The 24,245-nt window shown below is 39.2% G+C and overlaps 2 protein-coding genes across 11 annotated transcripts in view; both read left to right on the top strand.

Moving 5' to 3' along the window:
* Positions 1-2,734, top strand: part of FGD5 (FYVE, RhoGEF and PH domain containing 5) — a 77,198-nt gene extending 74,464 nt beyond the window's left edge. For all 5 annotated transcript variants that reach the window (XM_088061714.1, XM_014251687.2, XM_014251685.2 and 2 more), the window contains one exon: positions 544-2,734. In XM_088061714.1, coding sequence (XP_087917840.1) covers positions 544-580 — 37 coding nt within the window. In that variant the 3' untranslated portion in view covers positions 581-2,734. The remainder of the gene's footprint in view (positions 1-543) is intronic.
* Positions 2,735-7,230: 4,496 nt separating this feature from the next.
* NR2C2 (nuclear receptor subfamily 2 group C member 2) overlaps positions 7,231-24,245 on the top strand; it is a 34,646-nt gene continuing 17,631 nt past the window's right edge. For 2 of the 6 annotated variants that reach the window (XM_014251645.2, XM_014251639.2), the window contains exons 1-9: positions 7,393-7,519; positions 10,653-10,718; positions 15,209-15,319; positions 16,165-16,365; positions 17,550-17,652; positions 18,689-18,868; positions 20,608-20,755; positions 22,421-22,514; positions 22,926-23,059. In XM_014251645.2, the coding sequence (XP_014107120.1) occupies positions 10,677-10,718; positions 15,209-15,319; positions 16,165-16,365; positions 17,550-17,652; positions 18,689-18,868; positions 20,608-20,755; positions 22,421-22,514; positions 22,926-23,059 (1,013 nt within the window). In that variant the 5' untranslated portion in view covers positions 7,393-7,519; positions 10,653-10,676. Of the gene's footprint in view, positions 7,520-9,718; positions 9,808-10,652; positions 10,719-11,889; positions 11,991-15,208; positions 15,320-16,164; positions 16,366-17,549; positions 17,653-18,688; positions 18,869-20,607; positions 20,756-22,420; positions 22,515-22,925; positions 23,060-24,245 lie in introns of all 6 variants that reach the window. The other 4 variants (XM_014251643.2, XM_014251640.2, XM_014251642.2 and 1 more) reach the window with 4 other exon arrangements.

Here is a 24,245-nt window from a genome sequence, read left to right as displayed (position 1 = left end):
GAAGGAGAATTTTCTCCCTTCCGTAGGTAAAGAGACTGAGCCTCAAGAGTCATAGCTAGAAGTCTGTCAAAGGTGATTATAGTAGAGAAACTTCTAATTTATATGTTCATTTTACCCATTTCTTAGTTTCCTCATCAACAAATAATTGTTTGGATTTCCTGTTCTAATGTTACTGCTTTCACATAATAAGACAGTCACAAAATTTGTAATAAAAATCCAGCACCCCAAGACACACAGAAAAAAAAATTATCTTTACAGAAGGTTTCGTTGCTTTAAATCATACTTCACCAGATTCATCTTTCCTATTCTAAGAAAGCAGTTGCACTATCTTTGAGATTTTACAATAAATTACTGGTCAAGATTGTACTAGAAAGCAAGAGTCCCAGTACCCAGCTCACTACTTTAATCACAGAGCTATTGCTCCTCATTAGAGCTGGGATGAAAAACCCAGTGTTCTTCAGGCTTTATGTCCTTAAAATACTTATTTCTCTTAAAATGCAAAAAAAAATTTATATGTACCGGTTTTCTTTCCTCACTTTTTAGGTGGATTGAAGCCATGGAAGAAGCATCCATATTATAGCAGCTTTCACTCACTGAACTTGGAATAAATTCTCATATTTCTATACATTTCCAGCAACTCTCTTCTGACTTATGAAACTGAACAGTGTATTGCAGGCCCACTGGCCACACACACTGGATCTGAACTGTTTCCAACTTGCTCTTTTTCTTCCTTCTTCTTATATCTGCATTGTTGCAAATGAAAATTTCAAGATTAGAGATTATTTACGGTGACCTTTATGTCTGTGCAAATTCAGCCTGTACTACAAGCTTCTCTTCTGATCTCACAGTAAACTAAGTCTAACATCAAGACCAGAAAATACATTGAAATATTGACTACTAGAGAACCAGACTACTGAGAACCAGACTCAGTTTTAGTTACTCTAGAGCACTAATGTATTTCATTGGGTTGGTTTTGATATCTACCATGACATGAGAAACAATACAGTAAACAACAAATCATCATTTAAAGCACTTTATCATTTTTATTGAAACTGCAGCTTCATTTTTTTCATATTTTTAACAAGTTCTGTGGCCTGATTTATTACTTGTCCATTAACAGATGCCAGCATGAAATTATGCCCTGCATATGCTAAAATACTTCCGCAGAAAATGAACAAACAACACATTCTATTTACCTGGTCTATCAACACTTCACTGACTATGATACAACATAGTTACTTACTATCAATTTATAATTTTTCATAAATCGCTGTATAATTTATGTTCAAGGTTTAGTTTCATATCGCTGCTGTACTTTGAAATGCACTCCAGTAGCTCTACAGGTCCAGATGCTGAATTATATCACTTCTTTCTAAATACTTCAGACTCAAACTCAAAGGTTATTTTTAATTTATTATAAACCTACAGTCAGTGTTTATTTAACACATCTACCTAGTAGTGTTAAATTTTTTTATCTATTTAAATACTGTATCTTTATTTTCAAAATTCCTGTTCTTACTGCTATTCTTGTTATGAAAAATGTCATCAAAAGTTTAATCCACATAACCAGCACAGCATTTGAAATATGCTGGGTTGACTGAAATGCACTTGTCTGAACCTGCTCTGCTGGAGTCATTTGAACCCTCTGTGGCCACACCTGTCCTATGTCAGACTGCTGCCATGCACTACATCTCCAGGGCTGAATTCTCAGCAGCCAGCTGTGTCTGTGTGACTCCAAAGATGCCGTGGTGCATTATACCAGCTGAGGATATAAACCTCTGGAGTTTGGGAGGTGGAGTTATTGGTGGGTTAGGTTTGGTTTTTTTGGTTTTGTTTTGGGGGTTGGTTTTGTGGGTTTTTTGTGGGGTTTTGTTTGGTTTTGGTTTTTTTATTTTGTTTTTTGTTGGGGTGGGTTCCTTAGATGTTTTGGGTGGGGGGTTTTATAAAGAAGATTGAGAAGTGAAGTTCTAATTGTTGCAATACAGTGGTTTTGTCTCAGTCATAATATTTTTCCTCTGTCACAATATTTAACTGAGGAATAGAATGACATCTATGATTAAAATATATCTTTGTATAAAAATAACATGCTCAATAATTTACTTACATTAAATTATATTGGTGGGAATTTTTATTACTTTCATTTTCCCCTTTCTTCAAGAAACTTAATGGATAACTGAATTTTTTACCCTATTTTTTTTAGATCTGTCCATATTTTTAAAGGTCTATAATATATATCCAAATGGTAAGATAGACCATTTTATCACCCGGATAAACAAGCTTAAAGAAACAAATACACATCTACCACTAAATGAAAATGTCATTTTTGGGTTTTTTTCATACATCAGAGTCTGACCATTCCATTAAGCATATATTATCATGTGCAAACAGAAACCAAGAATGAGAAAAATAAAACTTTTATATTCTTTAGTTAATGCATGAACAGCAAGGTTAACTCTTTGTTTTATGTAAGAGCCACGGCCTTGCTACCAATACACTGTAAATGTTTATTCCCCCTTGAAAACATTTTGCACTGACAATAAAAATAAGACAACATTGAATACAGAGCAAGATCTCTAACCATGGTCTGAAACAAAAGTACACTACAGAATGACATATTTTGGAGATTTAGGTGCTGACATTTAGTGACTGTTACATAAAGCTTTCAGTTAGAAGCAGGAAATTAACATGAAAATATTTTGTTGTAAAAAATAAGATACAGTGCTATTAAACATTGGTTTAAGTCATGTAGAAAAATAAAAAAAGAAAAACATGACTGCAGTTCTACAGGCTTTTCCTTTACACCACTATTATCTTCTTTAATACCAGCTTTGCAGTTCCAGTTACTGTTAACAGACACTTGCTTGTTAAATAGTTCTCTGACAAACTGAGGAGGAGCACCAAATCAGAAGATGGTACTGGAGGCCTTCTGGTAGAAACAGGATTTAGACCTAATTGGTATGATGTCGTGTTTAGTCACACTGCATTTACCTTCTGTAGAGCCCACCTACTTTACTTCATCTTGACTTCAATCACAGATAGAAATGGTCTCAATGCAGCATAAAGAGCAAAAAAGAATGAAAATGTCCTCACAATTTCAGTCCTATTGTTAACTAAATTTTAGCAAAGCTAAGCACTAGAGACAGAAATTTTCATTTCAGATTTAACAGCAGCAATCACCTCTTAGAGAATGCTAACATGTTAAAATACAGGTATATACTCAGTTTACTACCTGACATTTACTTATACAGCTTTTTCTTACTAACTTATAGTTAGTACTACTCCTTCAAAACAAAACTTTTGTTCCAATGTCTTTACAATTAATATTAAAAAAATTTAGTAGTAAGTCACAATGTACGAGCTGCTCAGCTAACACCTGGGATTCAAGCTGCTCCCATTTGTTGTGTCAGTTTTTCTGTTTATGAATTTATTAAAAAGCATTAAGGTTATTACTAGTTATTATCTTCAAATAATATTTAGACCTATTTTAAGGTATATGCCTAGTTAAATCCTGGTTTTTAAACAGTTATTAAATTTTTCTTTTTCTTCCAAGTCGAAGTACAAGACATTTGGAGATGTAGAATATCAACATGACAAGATCCTATACCACTTACACAAGCACTGCTGGTCAAGACCTTGTATTGCTACCTTTCCTGAGCTGATTCTCTGCTGCTTTTACCACACAGCTATGAACATCAACCAGACTTTCCTGTTTGCATGCTACTTTGATACAAAAGCAGTAAAAACTATGTTAGCTGTAACAATGTTTAGTGAATATCACTGCTCGTGAAGGTGAAAGAAATATTCAGTGAAGGGAAAAGTGGAAATGGAAAAAATGGAAATACTAATACTAATGGAAAAAACACTAGTCTAACTCCACAAGTAACTTAGGAACATAACATACAAACTTCAGTGCATTAAAAGCAGTGTGATTCTTCAGCCTGGGTAACACTGTGACACTACTTTTCATCAAGTTTTGACAAGAAAGTTTCTAAGGTTCAAAGGTAGAACTTGATGATCTTGGAGGTCTTTTCCAGCCTTAATGGAAATGTATGTAGTGAATTTTTTCTACAAAACCTACAGCAGACAGCAAGAGACAAACTTTTACTAAGAGACAAACATGGAGAAATGAGGGCAAGCCCCCCACTCGACAGAGGTCACCAGCTTCCCTCAGCACTGCTCAGCCATGGACAAACTCAAATGAAAGGCATGAGGACTCATACTTTAAAAATTATCTACTAACCCTTAAAGGAGAGATTTAAATTGAATGTGGCATTAACAAGACCAAAGAGTTCTGTTAAAACCTTATCAGTCACTTGTAATTGTTGATTTCTTCCATACTAGGCATTGGCTCTGCTCCAAATTTACCTTTAAAGTTCCCCCCAAAAATTTAAATAACTAAAATGTGAACTTAAAAAAAGCCCCAAACAACTGAGTTGTACAATATCATCTATCCCAAACATTCAAAACATATTAATAACCTCAAACCCTATCTGTATTTTATACTGCTTGGCAAGCCCTGAGTTTTGACCCCTCTTAGTCCATTTTGTACTTTTACTGCCATCACCATGGCCAGAGAGCTCTGGCCTCTCGCGGCCCACACGTTCATTGTAGAGGTTTTCTCCTTCCACACCTAGAGCCTCCTTCCCTCTCTGCAAGTACGCACATCTTACCTCTGTTCTGCAGGGAATTCAGTCTGTTCTCATGGACGGGGAATAATTTCCACAGGGTACCTTCCCTTGTCTTTTTGCATAGCAGCTTTGTAGCACATTTTTTCTTCTGAGGCAACTATCCCACTTAATGGGAGGAGCTAAAACGTACTTGTTATGAGCAGGTGCCTTTGAAAGTGCCCAGCATTAAAATCAGCTTTCTCAGCTAAGGCTGGGAGCAGTTCACGCTTTCCGGGTGGGAACTGCGGGCAGAGGAGAGGCACCCTCGGGCCAGCCCGTGCTCCCGGGGGAGAGCAGCCCTGAGGAGAGCAGCCCGTGTGAAGAGCAGACCGTGGGCCCGTGAGGAGAGCGGCCCTGAGGAGAGCAGCCCGTGGGCCCGTGAGGAGAGCAGCCCGTGGGCCCGTGAGGAGAGCAGCCCTGAGGAGAGCAGCCCGTGGGCCCGTGAGGAGAGCAGCCCTGAGGAGAGCAGACCGTGGGCCCGTGAGGAGAGCAGCCCGTGTGAAGAGCAGCCCGTGGGCCCGTGAGGAGAGCAGCCCTGAGGAGAGCAGCCCGTGGGCCTGTGAGGAGAGCAGCCCTCAGTGCAGCTCGCGTTCCCGGCAGGACCTGCGGAATGAGGACCGTGAGGAGCAGAAGGGCAAGCGGGCGCTGCTGTGTGCCGGCTGGAATCCCCCGTCCCCTGAGGGCCGGGTAGGAGAGGGAGTGAAACTACCTACCTTTTTTTGGCAGAAAGTGATGGCTAGAGAAGCTGGTATTTTAATTCTTGGCTTTCTCACCAACCAAACCCGTTTTAACTGGCAGTTAGATAAAGTTTCCCCAAGTCTATTTTACCCACGACAGTAATTGTTAAGTGATCTCTCTATCTTGACCTGTGAGCTTTTTCACGTCATTTTCTCCCCATCCTGCTATGGAGGACGAGGGGAAAGCGAGTGACTGGGTTATCATGTGGCTGCAATCCACGGTCAGCTCACCACAGTGTGGTAGGTATAATTATTTTCTTTGCTGACAGTCTAGTTATTAATCTTTACTTGTAGAGTAATCTCAGTTCTCTTTGATGGTTTTCACCTATGGCATCTATTATTAATTTCTCTCCAGTCATAGCTAAGGCAAAAAAGCAGCTTTTAGTAATACTGCTTTATATGTCCGTGCATATAAATTTAGCACATTTCAGCATTATCTAATACAATCTTGCTTATTGAATAAGTTCAGGGCATATATTGTAGTTCTACACTTTACTGAAATATTTGCAGTGAAATTTGTCACAATCTTAATGTGGCTTTCTTCAACCTTAGCGTGCGTGGTAGAGCTGTACAGCAAGCATGATTGCTCTCCACCAAAGCTCAGAGTAAAACTGCTGCAAAGCTTTCTTTTGGTGACAGAAACAAGGAAGGAGGAGACAAACCCTCTAACCCCTTCCTTGACTTGCCCATCAGGAAACACTGGGGGTGGGGGGAAGCAGCCATTCATATTTGCCTTTAGCATTTTCCATTTTTCCTTTCATTCGGCCACACTTTTATAGTGTATTTTATGAAGGTAAAAGAAAAATCTGCATCTAAAGGTAAGCACATGTCCGTATTTTGAGAAATTGAAAATTCTTCATGTATTTAACATTACAGTAGTGAACACCCAAGACATTTTTGAAATATTTTCCTTTATTTATGTTTTAGAAACACATCTGCACATCACATGCTCTAATAATTCCTGTTCTCTAAAAGTAAGGCTGTAATTCGTAGGTCTAGTACATCTCTCATACTCTTACCCCAAAGAGCCAGTTTGAAGAAAAAAATACAAACAACCCTCCAAAAGAAAAATCCAACAGCAACAAAAAATCACCATACTGACAATATAACTACTCAGTCAACAGCACCTCTTGTTTGTGTGTTTGTTGCATTCGACTGCTCTTTCTTCCATACATTTTCTTTCAGGCGTTTCCGCCTCTTTTAGTTTTACTATTAATCTAACTGCTCCTTAAATTAGCTTGTGTGAAAATTATTAGACTCAAGGGAAACCTACTAGAAGCACTAAGAACATTTTGATAAGTATAGTTAAGAAATAACTATTCAGATGTTCACCTATGACAGGGGGTGAACATCTGATAGCCTGTGAGAAGACAAACACTGAAAGGTGGTAAATTCTTAAACCACTTCAGCTGTACCCAAACCTGTTTCATGCCTACCATTTCGCATTTGGAGGCACAACATGTCTCCTTTACACCTCACTTTGCCGTTAAGAGCCCTAATCAATGACACTGACTTATAAAATTAAATAAAAACTCGCCAGTCTGGTGGCGGCGTTTGTGAAAGCCTGCTTAGCTATGAGCCCACCTTCGACTGCATCTTGAGGGAGAATCAAGGTACACACCTGGAACATAAATACCACCGGCGCACTGGACAGCCACCACCAACCCACTACCTCGAGCTTCCAGCTCCTGAGGAGCCTCCCAAGCGAGAGGGACAAAGGCGGTGACCGTACCTTCCCCCCCGCTGCCCCAGAGGCCAGGTTCATCCCGGCCCAGCCGGGGCAGTGCGGGGCTCGGGAGGCCCAGGTAGCCCGGTAGCCCCTCCCCGCCGCCGGCCCCGCCCCGCGGGGGATGGAGGGGCCGCGGCCGGGCGGGCACTGGAAGAGGAAGCGGAGACGCGCTCCCGGGCGGCGGCGGGGTCACGAACTCTGACCTGTCACAGGGCACGGCACACACAACAACACACCCCCGACCCCAACACAGCCCCGGCCCCCTCCCCTCCGCGGGCCCCACAGCCCCTTGCCGCCCCCGCGGGGGGAGGGAGGGCCGCTGCTGGGCACCGGCCTGCGGGCCCGGTCGGGTCACCGCCACCGCACCTCTGGCGCCCATACCTGAGGTAAAAAACATTTTTTAAAATTGAAGCGGCCCGGTGGGTTTGTTTCGTGGGGGCCAGGACGAGGGAGGGGGCGCGGGGGGGCGGCAGCGGGCCCTACTCTGGACACCCCCGCGAGGGGAGGGGTGGGCTGACGGTGGGTTTAGGGGAGGGGGATTGCACGGCTCCGGTATTTGGCTGGTATGCGAGCACCAGCCGTGGTCTGGCCTAGTCTACAGCTCCTGGACAGAGAGGAAACGACCATTGTGGCGTGCTGGGACGATCGGCGGGGCAGTCCCTCGCCGGAGCCGCTGGCTGCAGCGTGGGCCGGTTGAGGTCGGAGCTGGTCCGAGCGCGGTGAGCAAAGTCTGCTGTCCAAGGGGTGTAGGGCGATGGTCGCGGCGATGACGAGAGCGGGACACAACAGAGAGAGAGAAGATGGAGTCTGAGCGGGCGGAGGCTTGAACCCGACCCTTTTACCTTTGCCACCGGGAGGGCGGAGGGGAGGGGGCGGCGGGTACTTTGCATACGGGGCTGAGACTGCCGCCATCTTACCGGCCGCTTCCTCACTGCCATACCTGGGCCTCCTCTAGGCGGACACAAGGCTATACCGGAGGGGAAGGGAAGGGGCCTAATGGCGGCGGCAGCAGCCCCGCCTGGGCTCTGGCTGGCGGCCAGCGCCGCCATCTTGTGCTCAGTGAATCCCCGGGGGGCTCTACCTCAGCTCGAGCGGCGGTACCGCCACCATTACAAGCGGGCGGCTCGACCAATGGGCGCACTGCGGGGAGCGCTGCGCCCGTCATGAGGTCATTGGTCGGGGCCGGGGGCGTGGCTCGGCGGCGTGCGGGGCGGGAGCTGCCGAAGGCCTTTCAGCAGCGGCCAGGGAGTGGTGCAGCCAATGAGGGCGGGCGGCGCGCGCGGCGCAGCCAATGTGGGCAATGCGGCAGGCCCAGCTCGGCCTGGCCGGGCTCGGAGCGCCGCCGGCCCCGCCCGCGGTGTTCCTGCTCGGTCGGCGGTGTCCGGGTGTGGGCCGGGTTCCTGCCGCCGTGTTGGCCCGGGACAGTGTACCAGAGACTCCCGGCAGGGCCGGACCCGCTCCCCGCCCGTCCCGCCGATGGCAGCCTCCTGGAGGCTGCTCGGTGTAGCCGAGTCGAGCTCACAGCGTAAAGAACCTCGTTTCATTAAGACAAAGGAACAAATTTTAATAAGTTTGAATTTGGGCTTTTGCCATGTCTTGTCAGTAGGGTCATACCCTTAGAACCTCTCAAGTGGAATTTTTTATTTGCTTCTGAGATTCCACTGCAGCTTAGGGAAAGATTAATGATTTTACACTGTATTTTGGACAGTATATACTGAGCTGGCTGCCACCGTATTACACTGAAAATAATTTCCTGGTGCTTCAGGTGCCTCTTCCTAGGTTATAAGTTTCACGTCTTGTGTTGGTTTGTTTGGGGGGTTTTGGGTTGAGGTTGCCTTACAAACTGTTGCTCGGGGCTTTTGCTAGGAAAGTGATTTTACCTTCTGGGAGTTGACACCATTAAAAAGCTTGGCATGGCTGTGTGTGGTCCCTGTGCTTCAACTGGATAGCCTCAGCTTAAGGTTCTTTTGTGAAGGTCGAAAGTACAAAAAGCCTTGGTGATAACACCAATAACAGCAAATCTGTCAGACTCATTCTACAGCAAACACTTGTGTTTTGTGTCTCAGGTACTGTTATGAACAAAGCATCATTTGCAGGGCTTCTGTCATCATAAAGCGCTGAGAAGACAGTATAAGCATATGGTTATGCTTCTTGTGCTTTTTGCTGAATATTAAAAAAATAAGAAACACTGAAAATGCACTACTGAACAGCCGAGAAACCATCCATAAACTGGTTCATAGTCTTAATCAAATGCAATACTTCAATAAAATAATGACAAGCTGTAGAAGAAACTAGCATAAGTACAATTTCCATGGGGATGTCTCAATTTTGATTATGCATTGTTACAAATAATCTTGATATATACAAGTAATACTTGACATATACAAAATTACTTTCACACTTGTTACAATATAAGTGAATCCTTTTAACTTAATGACTTTGACATATTTAACGATGTTAGCTTTGTTGAAATTACATTTCAATGGTTGCTGGAGACATGCATACATTTTTCTGTTATGTGTGTTGCTATTGTTTGCTGTGTTTTTAAATTTTATATTAAATGAATGCTTTGCAATTACAAGCAGAGGTTTCCAATGAAACATCAAATGAGCCAGCGTTCAGGAATGCCTTTTTATATTACCTACACCTGGATTAGAATCTGAAGTCTAGCCCTGTAAGTCACAATTGAATCGTAAGTCATAATTAAAAACTGAATGCATTAATTGGAAATCCTAACTAAATTTATCTTGGAAGAAATACACCCCTAATAACAATAATTAAAAATACATTGGAAGTGGTTTTTTCTTATTTCTTTGTCTTTGATTTCACCGTCTTTTTTTTTTAATTTTTTAAACCCTAAAGCTGAAGGTGGAGTTGCTTGGAATAGGATAAAATGATTCTGCAGCATTTTCTTCTCATTGTAATGGAAGTATCACATTATAATAAAAGAATAGTTTAAATAATGGAAGATATATTTTAGATGTAACTGTTTATTTCCCTTATTGTGTAAGATTACTCTTAAGAATATGAATGAACATGGTGGTTTGACAGAATGACTCAATAAAGTTTTGGGTGAAATAGCATTCTTAGCTTGCTGCTCCCTGGTTTAGCATGTGGTATAGAAGCAGTTTAACTGCAAGGTTTCTTCTGCCTGAGCTGAGGAAAGCCCCTTTGAGATCTATGAATTCCACAAACTGCATTAGTACTTGACTTTGAATTAGTCCTTTCTCATTTATGAAATTATTCTTTACAGATTAAATAACAGAGTGGAAATAGTATATTAGAGGCTTAATAAAGTAAAAGAATAATTGTACCTCAGCAGTTTAAACAGCATGGTTCCAGTATGTATGTCTCATATATGTATGTGTGCACACACACATCAGTGGCATCCTCTCTTATTTGCCAGATATATCAAGCAGAAGTGTAAATTTTCAAAAGGTCATGACAGAGCTTTCTTTAATACTACAGAAAACCCAAACTTTTGTGCCTGATGGAAGTTGCTGGCATCTTTCCAAACAGGTTCTCTAATGGTCTTGTTTCACCATGGCAACCAATATGGAGGTGCTGGCTCAGCAGGTGGCTGAGGTGAGTGACAGGTGATATCACAACAGTTGGTATATAAGATTTTGAAATTGAAAACATCTTAGGGAGTCCCTGTTGTTAGCCCTGTCTTGTTCTGGTGGCCCCCATATTAAGAATGCAAGCAGGAAGTTCAACATGAGCTATAGAGAAATTTGGCTGTACTATGAATTGTTTAAAAAAAATAATACAACAAATTTTCTTGTCATTTGATCATTAGATTGGCCATTTGGGACATGGAAAGCTTTTGTACCTGTTTTGAATTGTAATCTAGATCCACCACAGTGTTTGAAGTTACCTGTTTTACTTATGCCATATACTGAATTTACAGTAAGGTGGTTAATTTAGATCAGTTTTTATATTTTGTGCCTACACTTAAAAGAAAAAGCACAAAACCTACTTAAAGTCACATTAAGTGATGTCCTGATGCATTTTCACTGAAGCTTGGATGTTTAACAGCTGAAAAGTTTAAATCAACTCATAAACACAAACTGCAAGTGTTCATGGCCATAGAAAATCATTTATCTCCTTCACCATGCAAACTTCAGTCAAAAAGTAAACTAGATCTTTTGTCTGATTAAAATTATTTCATTAAGTTTACTGTGATTTTTTTGTATGGTTACGTAATTAAGGGATTTAATAAACAATAAAGGGGAAATGGGCTGAGAGACCTCTATAGATGAGGCCACTTTTCAGACATTAGTTTGGTTTTACGTTTTACATTTTCTTTTACATATTGAGCTAAGATTACACCTGTGTATTAAAAAATATTTTAGTTCAAGAAGAAGCCTATATAAGAAGAAAATATAAGTTTAATTCTGTTTTTAGAAGTGGATTTTAGATTCCCTACTTAGATGTACATTTTTAAAAAAGAAATGTCATTCTTTTTAGCATGGAAAATGGCCTAGTAAGTGTCCTGGAAGTAACATCTATGGAATAGTTTCCAAAAACTTCGTAAGTTTCACAGTGAAAACCAACAAGAGATTTTTCACTCTAGTTTCTGTACCAGGTATGAATTTGGCAAGCTGCATTTTTTTAAAAACACTTCCAAATATACTTGGAAAGATAAACCTGTAATGGAAATATTGACAAACTTTATACTATTTTGGTAGAAGTTGGGTGCTGTAATAACATCTAAAGCACATAAAATATGTGACATTTGTAATTCCTCGTGCAGGAAATGCACCGTGGTAACATAGTGTGATGGTTGTATCTTGCCACTGGAGAGATCGCTCCATCTCAAGAGTGTATGAAGTTCTGTGATTTCTTCCTGGCCTGGTGGGTAAATACAGGGCTTCATCTCCTTATAATATTGAGCTGCTGCTTAAATGATATGCCTGTCCACTGCGTAACACTATGAAAACTTTGTTCATGGAAAAACAGTTGTAAGCAGCATTATCTCGTTAGGAATTCATTGATACTATGACCATGTTAATGAATCATTTCTTTATGAATGGCTGGCTACCTTGCTATTTGTGTCTTCTGTCAGATAGTTTTCAATACAGCTAAATACATAACTAGTTTTCTTTAAATATGCTAAAATTCTATATTTGTACTCACCATATCTTAGAGAAAATGTAGACTCAAACTTGACACTGGCTTTATAAAATGAAAGATTTTCAGAATATCATATTTTTTATTGATGAAAATTAAATAGAAGAAGAGGGTCTTTGACCTCTTTTTGCATTAAATTTCAGGTTATGAACTGTGAGAGACAAATTGCAACCTTGATAACCGAATGCAAGTATTAGCAGCTTTACCTATGTCGGCATCACTTTTTCAACATAACTGCCACATATGTAGCGCATGGGCTTATTGAGAACTGTGATGCCAAGCACCAAATCAGACTGTCATGCAACATTTCCTTTTAACTTTGCTAATTTGAAATTGTCTCAAGTGAGATCACATGGCACACACACAGGACCAGGGGATCAGGACCAGGCAGCATGGGTTTAGGAAAGGTCTGTTGGTGCTGCCTGACCAACCTGATTTTGTTTTATGATGAGGTGACCCACCAACTGGATGAAAGAAAGGCTGTGGATACGCCTACCTGTATTTCAGCAAAGCCTTTGATACTGTCTCCCAGCATGGTCCTGGAGAGGCTGCATCCCATGACTTGGACAGGTGCATCTTCATTGGATTAAGAACTGTCTGGGTGACTGGGGCCAGAGAGTTGTGGGGAGTGGTGCCACATCCACTAGTCAGTCACTAGTTGGGTTCCTCAGGACTGAGTTTTGGGTTCAGTTCTGTTTAATATCTTTATGGATGACCTGGACAAAGGGGATTGAGGCCAAGGCCAGCAGTATGAGGTTCAACAAGGCCATGGGTCCTGATGTTGGGTGACCACAATCCCACACAGCACTCCAGGCTTTGGGCAGGGTGGCTGGAAAGCCACTTGGCAGGAAAGGGCCTGCAGGTGCTGGTCAGCAGTGGCTGAATGTGAGCTGGGTGTGCCCAGCTTGCACAAGAAGGCCAATGGCATCGTGGCTTGGATCAAGAACAGCATGGCCAGCAGGACCAGGGTAGTGACTGTCACTCAGTACTGGCCACTGGTGCTGCTACGCCTCAAATCTTGGGGTCATTTCTGTGCCCTGCACTGCAAGAAAGGCATTGAGGGGCTGAAGCATGTCCAGAAAAGAGTAAAGGAGCTGTAAAAAGGATCTGGAGAGTCAGTCATTGAGGAGTGGCTGAGGCAGCTGGTTTGTTTTGCATGGAGAAACGAAGACTCAGGGGGACCTTCTCGAACTCTGGATAGGAGCTTGGAGCCAGGTGAGGAACAAAAGGAAATGGCCTCAAATTGTGCCACAGGGGTTTCAGGTTGAACATACTTTGCAAACCCAGAAAAAGACATGGCTGTTCCAAAATGTTTAAAGAATTTCCATGCAGGTACCTTATAGCTGTCTGTCTTGTCTTTCTCCTTGAACAACGTGGAAGAACAGACTATTCTTTTTTTCCAAGCTGCCTGCAGTACATTGTGGTGTAAGGTTTGAAGATCAATTAAAGGCTAAGGATTCTACAACTGAACAACTGCAGAACAGTTTTAAAAGACCACCTTGCTCTGATTTAGACCTTTTAAAGGTTGCATAGCTTTGTTAATAATTTGGCATGGAAGACATGAAGATCATCAATTAAGATGTCCTCTAAGAATCTGGATTTTTGGGAGTCTTTTTTCTCACCTAGGTATCTTTGTTTTCTGGAGCTGAAGGCTTTAAATCATCCAATAATTAGAAGATGCCTTTTATTTCTACATCTCTTCTGTCTGTTTTCCTCATTTAGCATGCAACTTTTATGACCTGTGTATTAAAAATAATTGGAGATTGTATGTTCAATTTAGATTATACTTTTACAGTATGTGGGACTACTTATGGCACAGGCAATAGGGGAGCAGAATGGTATGGTTTCATTAAGTCTTGTGTATTTTAATTCCTCTCCTTCCCCAAAGAGACTGTAGTCCATTTTCCTTGCTATCCAAACTATTTTTTCTTTCTTTATGTCATAAATGAACTTTTCTGTATATTAAACAAAGATTTTTCAAAGCAAGCTGAAACTAAAACTGCGCTGTTGTACAGCTGTACAAATTTTGATATAATTCCAAGATTGTTTAAAAGAGGTTTTGATAAAAACAACTTGTGACCATCCTGGTTTTGGACACATTACTGCAAGATAACAGGTTCATAGAATGGTTTGGGTTGGATGAGACCTTCAGGATTGACTAGTCCAACTCCCTGCCACGGGCAGGGACACTTTCTACTATCCCAGGCTACTCCAAGCCCTGTCCAGCCTGGCCTTGGACACTTCCAGGGATCCAGGGGCAGCCACAGCTTCCCTGAGCACACAGTGCCAGGGTCTCACCACCCTCTCAGGGAAGAAATTCTTCCCAATACCCAATCCAAATGTTATTGTGCATGTTTAATTCAACATTTAACATTTTTGCTATGAAAACAAGCTTTTCAAACTGGGTATTTTTCAGGATAAGTGTTAAGAACTAAATTTGTGTTTCAGTTTGGTAGTCTAGAAAGGCATGGAATAGGACAAAAAACAATAGTATACAGAAGTAGTGCCAAAGTTAATCTCTGTCATTCAAAAGTACTCTGAAATTATTAAAAGAGGAACTACTTAACATTTTACATTATTTATATATGATGTAATTTATTTTTACAGAAGCAAAAAATGAGACAAGTGTATAATCAGAAGTTCAAAAAAGTATTTCTGCATTTCAGTAAGCTAAAGGATCACACAGTACTTACTCAGTGATTCATTTGAGCAGAGTGGTGGTGGTAGTGGTGGTTTGGTTTTGTCAGGGTCACTCCATTTCCAGAAAAAGAAAATATTCTGATAATTCATTGAAAGCCAATCCAAGCTGGTTAAATGACTGTAACCTTTCCAGTAAATTTAGATTCTAAACTCTAGTGCTATCTGATCTTTTATAAATATTGGTATTTTTAAAAGTGTTCAATACCTTAATAGTGAATTTAAATTCTGTATTTTATTTACAGGTGCCGACTGTTCAGACTTCGCTATCTGAATCTCCAGTGATGACCAGCCCTTCCCAGCGTATTCAGATAATTTCCACAGACTCCTCTGTAGCTTCACCACAACGCATTCAGGTAAAATTCATTAATTAACCAAATATCACATCTTTATTTCTCCTCCTCCCACTTAGCTTTATACAAAAGCATGATAAAGACTATGGAATACTTCCTTTAAATCTTGTGAGAGCAGATAATTTTTAGTGAAAATTAAAATTCTTTCTCCCTCAATGTATTTATTTGGTGCTGACTAGATGGCTGTATATAATAGTTAGCCAGTGAGGAGTATTTACACAGGTTAAGCCTCAGCTACACAAGCAAATCTCCTGAACCCTGGCCACAGCAGAGGGTGAGATACTGTCAACAGAAATCTGAGATTGTCTCCAAGTGCATTCCTCTTCCCCTTTATTTAGGAGCCAGTAGGAGATTAATCTGTTTAGCACAAAGTCGGCCTTTGGGAATGCTGCACAGTGGGTCTTTGTTAGATAATAAAAAGATGTCATTAATGTATCAGAATTTATTCAATGGCAAATTATATGGAACTTACTAAATTTTAATGAAATACTAGTGCATATTGATATGGTTACTCTACCAGACAAAACAGAGATCATGCTACCAGATAACTGTATCAAAAACAGAAACCTTCCATCATAAGATAATCTTGAGAATTGGCAGGTGAAACAGTAAGGCTGCCCGATTTCATGTTTTTATGGTGGTACTTTAGGGAGTATCATCTTATATAAAATATGTAGGTAAAAAATGCATAGGTAAATGTTAATTGGAGAACATCTCCTTAGTGTCATTTATAAAGAAAAATTGGAGAGAGCTTCTTTGTAATTTTTCACTGATATACTTCTGAGATGGAATTAAATGTTTTAAAACATAAATTTACTGTGGTCATGAATTTCTTCAATGTTTTACAGATTGTGACAGATCAGCAAACAGGTCAGAAAATTCAAATAGTGACAGCAGTGGATTCAGCTGTGTCTCCAAAGCAACAGTTCATTTTAGCTAGTCCAGATGGAACTGGTGCAGGAAAGGTGATCTTGGCAGCACCTGAGACATCTAATGCCAAGCAGCTTATCTTTACCACCACAGACAACATTGTGCCAGGCAGAATTCAGGTAAATACAGTAATTTAGATAAACCATGGAATTTTGGTTTGGTTTTTTTTTGTTTCTAAATTAAGTCCAAATTGCTTTAAGACCAGTTGCAGTAGTTTTCTCATGACATGGATTAGACATACTAATCTTAGGCTTCATTGTTCAATCATAAATCCTTCAGTCTTCACCTACCTCCACTGCACTCAACGTCCCTCATTGTGTGTTCTCATTCAAGTTCCAAAGACAAAAGTGAACACTTAAGATAGTGCTTGTGAGAAGAGCCAGGATTTCTCAGTTTGCTCAAGATTCACAGATATACAGAGCTACAACTCACCTGAGCACATTTACATGACTTCATACTTTACATTCAGTATCAAGACATTGCAATAAAACTGTTATGTTTTTTTGGGTCTTGAGCATAATATATGTGAACAGGAGCTTTGCAAAACCAATGATATAAACAATAATCTACCTCTTGTGAAATTTCAGATTTCTTCCTAGCAGTCTTAAAAAAAAGGAATAAAACAAAAGTAAAAGTTCCTGGTCCTTCTTGTTACTGTTGCAATAGGGTTACAATAGAGAATATTTTACAGGAAGAAGAGTAATTTTTACATAAATATTTTTTAAATGGTATTAACAGTCTTCTGAAATTCATTTTTCCATGCTAAATAAGGTATCTGACATTACAGAAGGGTTGGGTTTTTTAGATTTTCTTGGTTAAATAGAATGTTCAGAACAGAAGTTTTGTAATCCAAGTCCTTTGGAAGCTAAACTGTTTCTATGGTAGATCTGAGCTCCAGGCTATCCCCTCTGAACCATACATCCCTAATAGCTAGAGAAGAGATAGATGGGAACAGCATCTGAAAGCCAATTGTCTTTGGCTAAAATATAGCAGCTGTTTGAGAGTATTTGCAAGAAGGGAAAAATACTGTGGATTGCACAAGCGAAGAAACATTTGTACTAAGCAAAGCTAGCAGTTTTATTTATAATTTGTTTTGATATGACTGTTTCAAAAGTTTCACTATTGTCAGTAAGAACTCTCATTAAACTGCATTTTATTCTACTTAATTTCATTCCCCATGCCATATTTATTCATAAATTCAGTCCCCTCTTCTTAGCTGTCACAATCATCTTGTTCTACAGGCAAAGCTCCTTGCCTTCATATCTGGCTAATTACATCTTTTTGTTCTGGAATTTTGCTTTAGATAGTGACAGACTCTGCTTCAGTGGAACGTCTGCTAGGAAAACCTGATGTTCAGCGGCCCCAGGTAGTAGAATATTGTGTAGTCTGTGGTGATAAAGCATCAGGTAAGGAAACCTACAAAGTGGTATCGAAGAAACTTGCTTGAAAGGATGACTGGGATGAAGAGATTATTTTTCATGGGCTTTAACTGATTTTAGTTATGCTCATGGCAAAAGCAATTGACTTTTTAATGGGAAAATATACTCTGTATCTATATGCAAAAAATAGCTAAACTGTGCTTGGAAGAATATTAGGTTTTTTCACTGAACTGAAGCATATGATAAATTGGCTGAAAGATAAAATAATGATAAAATCACTCCTGATAATTGAAAAAGACTACTTGAAGCATGTAGTCAAGTTCCCCACAGTGATGTGCAACCATGAAATAAACATGTCACCTAAATATGTCTAACTACTCCAAGAAAATGCTTCTTAGTGCTCTCTAACAAACTTAACACTTCCTGGTATATTTTGTTCTTCTACTATTACAAAACAAGGCAAGCAGAGATCACGTGAATCCTCAGTGTTTCAGATCCATGTAGTAACAAGGAGTCTTAAGATAAAATTTTTATATTAGTCAAGGGGGTGTTCTGTGCTTTCATCCTAGAGAAAAGACACCCTTCTGTCTCTTTTTCTCACTTTCTTTTATTTCTTTAAATGTTTATGTAATTAAAACAATACCAGAATTAACATGGACAGGAAATTTAAATAAAGATTGCATTTTAAATTTTGATGTAAAATTACTTGTTTTCTGAAATTACCTGAGCTCTTAGCATGTATGTTCTCTAAATGTATCCTATAGTCTGTAACAGCAGATAGAATTGTATCTGTACTTACGCTGAATGGGAACTACACCTTCATCAACTGCACATTCAGAAATAGGCTGAGCCTTTCACTCTTCTCTCCACTCTCACCAAAACCCCTGACAGTAGGTAAACCAGAAATATCTTGTGAGACTACAGTAATGCTTTCATGGTTTAAAATGTTGGTACAAATACAAAACAGATTTAAAGGGTGACTTACAGTTACTTGCTTAAAATGAGTATTTTTATGCTAAAATATAAGTAATTTCCAACTGGTAACAATGTATATGTTTCCTAGGTCGTCATTATGGTGCTGTCAGTTGTGAGGGATGCAAAGGTTTCTTTAAAAGGAGCGTAAGGAAGAATTTGACCTACAGTTGTCGTAGCAACCAGGACTGTATCATCAATAAACACCATCGGAATCGATGCCAGTTTTGTAGGCTTAAGAAATGTCTAGAGATGGGCATGAAAATGGAATGTGAGTGTTAAGTACTCAATGTGATATTGTGCCTACCAATAACAGTTATGTGGACTACCACTTGTTAGTGTGTTCTCTCTGTTTTGGTATATGTTGCTTGAAGGAAACAGAACATTTTGGCAGCATCTAGTGCACCTTTCTTTCATCACCATTTTATGTCTGAGGTGCAGTAGTGGTTTGTTTTGAATGATGTCTCCAAGTAGTGTTGTCTTTGAGCCCAGTTACAGCCTCACTTAGAATGCATGTTCCAAACACAGTGTACGTTCATAATAGAAAATACTTTGACATGGATTGACATGAATCTAGTATTCTGTTTTGATAATCTGCTTTCCTTCCAGTTTATTTTTGCAGCTTTTTCAACCACTGGTATAAAGTAGTTAGTCTTTTTTTTTCCCTCTTTTTGAATTTTTATGTTAATTTGATAATTTGTGAGCAGAGTTTTATGGGGCATTGTATAAACTGTCATATGTTTTAAAATATACTTTCATGTTTATATGCAGTACTTCATAAATTTCCAGCGCTAGCAGCGAAAGACTTGTTTCAATATATTTTTGTTTTCAGTTTATATCACCTGTTCTTCAATTTAGCATTATGTGAAACAATTACTAGGTTGTTTTGTGATCTGATCTAATCGTGGTAAGTTCCAACCACTGAGTTCAAGGGAGGCAGTACTTTAAACTGTAAATAGGGACATAATTGTTGTATTTGCACTCTTAAAACTCCAGACATGTTGTGATGATTCTGGTGCTTTGCACACAATGTGCTGAATAGAAGATGAGATGTTTGTACAAGAAAAACTGCTGCAGTTCCAGAAATAAACCTTTCTTATCCCAATATGATTAGGGTATATATTTACTGACTTCACAGACTTTGGGTCAGGCTTCTGATAAATTAATATGTATTCACCAAGCCAATAAATTTGATATGACAACTTTTAAGCCCCTACATTTTGCTAATAGTAACAATACCAGCGAAAACAAAATCAGGAACTAAGTAACTTGCTGGTTATAAGGATAACTTTCTGTAGTATGTTTAATAATAATATTTTAATATAATAAAGATGCACTTTTCACATTCTTTAAAAGTTACAAAGTAAGTGCTTCTTAATATTTTTATTAAAAAATTTGCTACACTTGTTTGGCATTTCAGAGACTGAATTTAGTTTGTTTCAATTCTTGAGTATAGATATTTAGATTATGAAGGGGTTAGTTTTGAAACACTCTTCCCTAACTGGGTGAAATTAATGGCTGTGAGTGAAGTGTATGTCATACAGAGTATCCTCTCAAGGAATTAACCTGCATCTCAAGTAACTTGCCTCTCTTGACTTTTTCAGGGTTCCTTCTTTGTTTGCATTGTTTTGTGTCATCCAGAATAGGAATGTGCCTAACATTTAGATATATCTGTGCCTGTTAAAAAAAACCAAAACTAAACAAATTGAAAACAATCTGTAGAATCTTCCATCTTATCAAATGCCAAAAAAAAGAGCAATATTTTATTCCAGATCAGCAAAACCTGAAGAAAAAGATCAATCTGTGACTTTCTAGTTAAAAGTATATTTAAAAATCCACATACTCACAGATATGGTAACGTTGGGGCCTGCATTTCTTCACTCTTGGTATTAAATTTCCAGTTTTGCACTGGGCTGTTATGCTATCATAACTGCAGGAGTTTTACTTACTTTTTGTATTTTTTGTTTGAATTATTTCCTTTCAAGTCTGTATGTCTCTGTCTTTATGTAGCAGTTCAAAGTGAAAGAAAGCCTTTTGATGTGCAGCGTGAAAAACCAGCCAACTGTGCAGCTTCTACTGAAAAAATCTATATAAGAAAAGATCTTCGAAGCCCTCTAATAGCAACTCCAACATTTGTGGCAGATAAAGATGGGACACGGTGAGTAGCTCAGTTCCACACATTTTTTTTCATATTATTTGTGCATGTTGCTTTGCAGTCACACCTATATTATTTCTCTCCTCTGCTCTCAGAGGAACAGAAAAGAGTTCTAATGAACAGATCATCTGTTTCCATTACCAAGGCCAATGTAGGTTCTGCTTCTTGTGAAAGTTTTTATGTCTGCATACAGGTACGTGGTTTTCAGTTCAGAGCTGGCTCTTGTCCAGCCAGGTCAGAGCAATGCAAAGCAAATGAATGATATTCAAACAGAAAGCATATAGGCTAATGGTGTGATGCATTCAGGTTAGCACTTCTCTGATATCAGATCTGCAAATGACAGACTTGGGCTTCCATCTCCTAAAGACAGTAGTTAGGGAGACTCAGTGGCTGCTGATTCAGATCCCAAGAGACTGATTTCAACAACACCGAAACAGCAGCTTCCTTTTACCATATGGAAGTTACTCCAAAATGGTTCCTGCACTCTCAGATGTGTCCTTAGGCAGTGGGTGTGAAAATGCACATCATTACAAACAAAGGCAATATTACTTTTTTCTGAATAGAATAGAAAAAGTCTAGGTTAAATATAACATTTTTAAAACTAGTTTATGAATGGTTGAGAACCACATAAAAAATTGGATTTTATTATTCAGTTTTCATATGGGGGGAAGTGTGTGCATTTAATTTTTTATGTACATATTCCTTGTTGAACAAATGACACTGCAGTTAAGAAGTTTGGGCTGCAGGGTTCTTGGAAAATTGTTTTTTAGTGTTCTTGTTTGAAAGAAGCACTCACAGACACATTTGCTTCTTAGAAATTTCCTTGAGCTCCAGATCCATTACAGACCTATAAACAATACTATAGTCATTAAGAACCACTGTTATTTATGTAGGATTCATATCTGCATAATGCTTGATAATTTGGGTTAGGGTTAGGGTGCCTGTGTCAAGCCTGTCAACAAGCCTGTGCTCGTTCACAATGATAGCTGTTCATATCAGACCCCTTGTACTGTAACGTCCTGCAGCCTGCACCTGTGTTGTGTGCATTGGTATTGTGTTATGGGCGCTTGGAGCATCACATAAGTAGTAAATAAACTCCTTGCTGACTGCAAAGACTTTCCACTGTCTTCCTAAATTAGATACAGCAGAGGGGAAGGACGTTTGGTCAAAAAGCAGCAAAAGTAAAGGCAGCAGAGATTTTATACAGACTTTCATTACATTACTGTTTCTGACTATACTTTGGAGTGTAAAATTAAATATTTTAATGACTTTTATTTAGTGCTGGCCATTGTCTTGTTTGGAATACAGAGTTATGCCTTCCTCCAAAGTCTAATATAAAACTAGAGCTACTAGGTGACTTCTGAGAACATAAGAAGACAACAGCTTTCCTTAAAGCAGACTAAACCAGAACAAAAAATCAAATGAGAAGATACACATTTGGGAAGTTGTCATTGTTTTACACTGGAAATTAAAAAATATTTCTGTCTTTCAAGCTACTTTTTGGGAACTGTTTCAGAAGAACTTAAGTCCTGATAAATAAACTGTAAGCTTCATGAAATTGTTTATTTAAAAACTGGTAATTCTTTTTATGGTGTTGTAAATTGTTACACATTCTTCTGATTAATGGAAAATATTGTTGACCATCAGATGCCTTATGATTTTGAACAGGTCAGCTGGTCTTCTAGATCCGGGAATGCTTGTGAATATTCAGCAGCCTTTGATCAGGGATGATGGTACAGTCCTCCTAGCTGCTGATTCCAAGGTATTACTGTCTCATTTCAATTCTGAGCATATCTATTAATTTGTTCAGATTACTTTATCTGTTGTACATAGTCTCAAATAGTTGTTGCTCTTGAGAACCTAAGGTTGTGATAAGTGTGAAGAACCCTATGGATGGTGTAATAAATTGATCAATAGGATTGTGGTTTATTTTGGAAAGCATATTTCTGCAAAAGGTCAGCCACAGGTAGTTCTCCATATGATGTTTCATCTGGGCCTAGGATTAATAATTAGAACAGGATTTAAAGATAATTGAGAGCCATTGTTCTTCCTGGTATTCAGGAGGAAGGACAAGTTGTGTAGGGGAAAAAGAAGAAAGATCAAAAATGGAGGGAAATTATATATGATATATTAATTGTAATTTTGATTTACTAATATAGTGCTTCCTTTTTAGGCTGAAACAAGCCAGGGTGCCTTAGGAACATTAGCAAATGTTGTAACATCTCTTGCTAATCTCAGTGAGTCGCTAAATAATGGAGATACTTCTGAAGTTCAGCAAGAAGAGCAATCTGCAAGTGAGATTACACGGTATGGATTTATATTTATACCTTTTTTAGTAATTTGTGTTCTATGTGGTGTATCCTTACACTCGTTCATTATAAAGGAATTTGGCATTGTTACACCAGACACAGTACAGATTGCCAGATTGCTCCTACTTTGAAACACAAACACAGTTCTTTAGAAATCAGTTTTGGCTGTTGCCCTCCTGTGAAAAATTGTCCTGTGTTACAAATGTAGTGTTCTGAAGCTAGACTAGATTTGGTTCTCAGAAAAATAATAAATTACTAGTTTGTGACCTTGAAAGACTCTTGAGAACAGCAACACTTCAGTGTCATTTTATTTCACAGGTGTGTTTTATGTAAGCTTCTTCTGTGCAATGTTTGTGTCTTTAGCCCTGCTCTTTAGGGACCTGCATTACTGCAGATTTATTTTTGAGATTGTGCTGACATAAAATCTCCTGGTAATGTAGATTTAGAAAGAGTTTAAAGTCTTTCTTTTCTTTATTAATGAAAGTATATGAAAAAGGAGCATGGAATATTAAAATTTCCAGCACAGCTTGAGATTTTCAAGACTGGGATTTTTTTTTTGTTGGATGTTTGTGGTTGTGTTTTCTGTGCGGGGGAAGTGGGTTAGCTGAATTTAGGAGTATATGTTAATAAGATAAATACTTGGAGTCAAAACTGTCCACTGTTTCTCAAAAGAGATTTTTGGGAGGAGCTTAACGGTCATGGTTTAGTAATGGTATTCTCCAATTTAATGTTCACACTTGAATTATGCTGCCACTTGCTCCCCATCCATCTCCAGTCAGAGGCACAAAAGGCAGAGATCACAGGTTGAAATAGGAACAATTTACTGGAAACAGCAATGAGATTAGCAAACAAACAGTATTAGCAAAATAAAACAGTAATAGCAACAATATTAGTAACAAAAGATAAGAAAAGAAACGATTTACACAGAAAAACCCCTGACAATAAACAAATACCAGACCAGACTGCCCACTACATCGACTGGAAGACATCTCTTCTGGGGGGGGTGGGAAGAGAGAGAGAGAGAGGGAGAGAGAGAGGATATTAATTATGGCTCTTAAGTCTTTCAAGTGAAGTGAATTCATATTTTAAAATACTTGACACTGCAATGTCAGCTTATGTCAACCTCTTACTCTTTCTTTAAAAAGAAAAAAAAAAAAAAATAAAAAAACCCTCTCCCAAAAAAG

Source organism: Pseudopodoces humilis, chromosome 13 (assembly GCF_049639895.1).
Source record: "Pseudopodoces humilis isolate 2021_Gansu_Grassland_sample_001 chromosome 13, ASM4963989v1, whole genome shotgun sequence".
Taxonomy (NCBI): domain Eukaryota; kingdom Metazoa; phylum Chordata; class Aves; order Passeriformes; family Paridae; genus Pseudopodoces; species Pseudopodoces humilis.
Note: the sequence above shows the minus strand (reverse complement) of the source record. Positions and strands in the feature narration are given on the sequence as shown.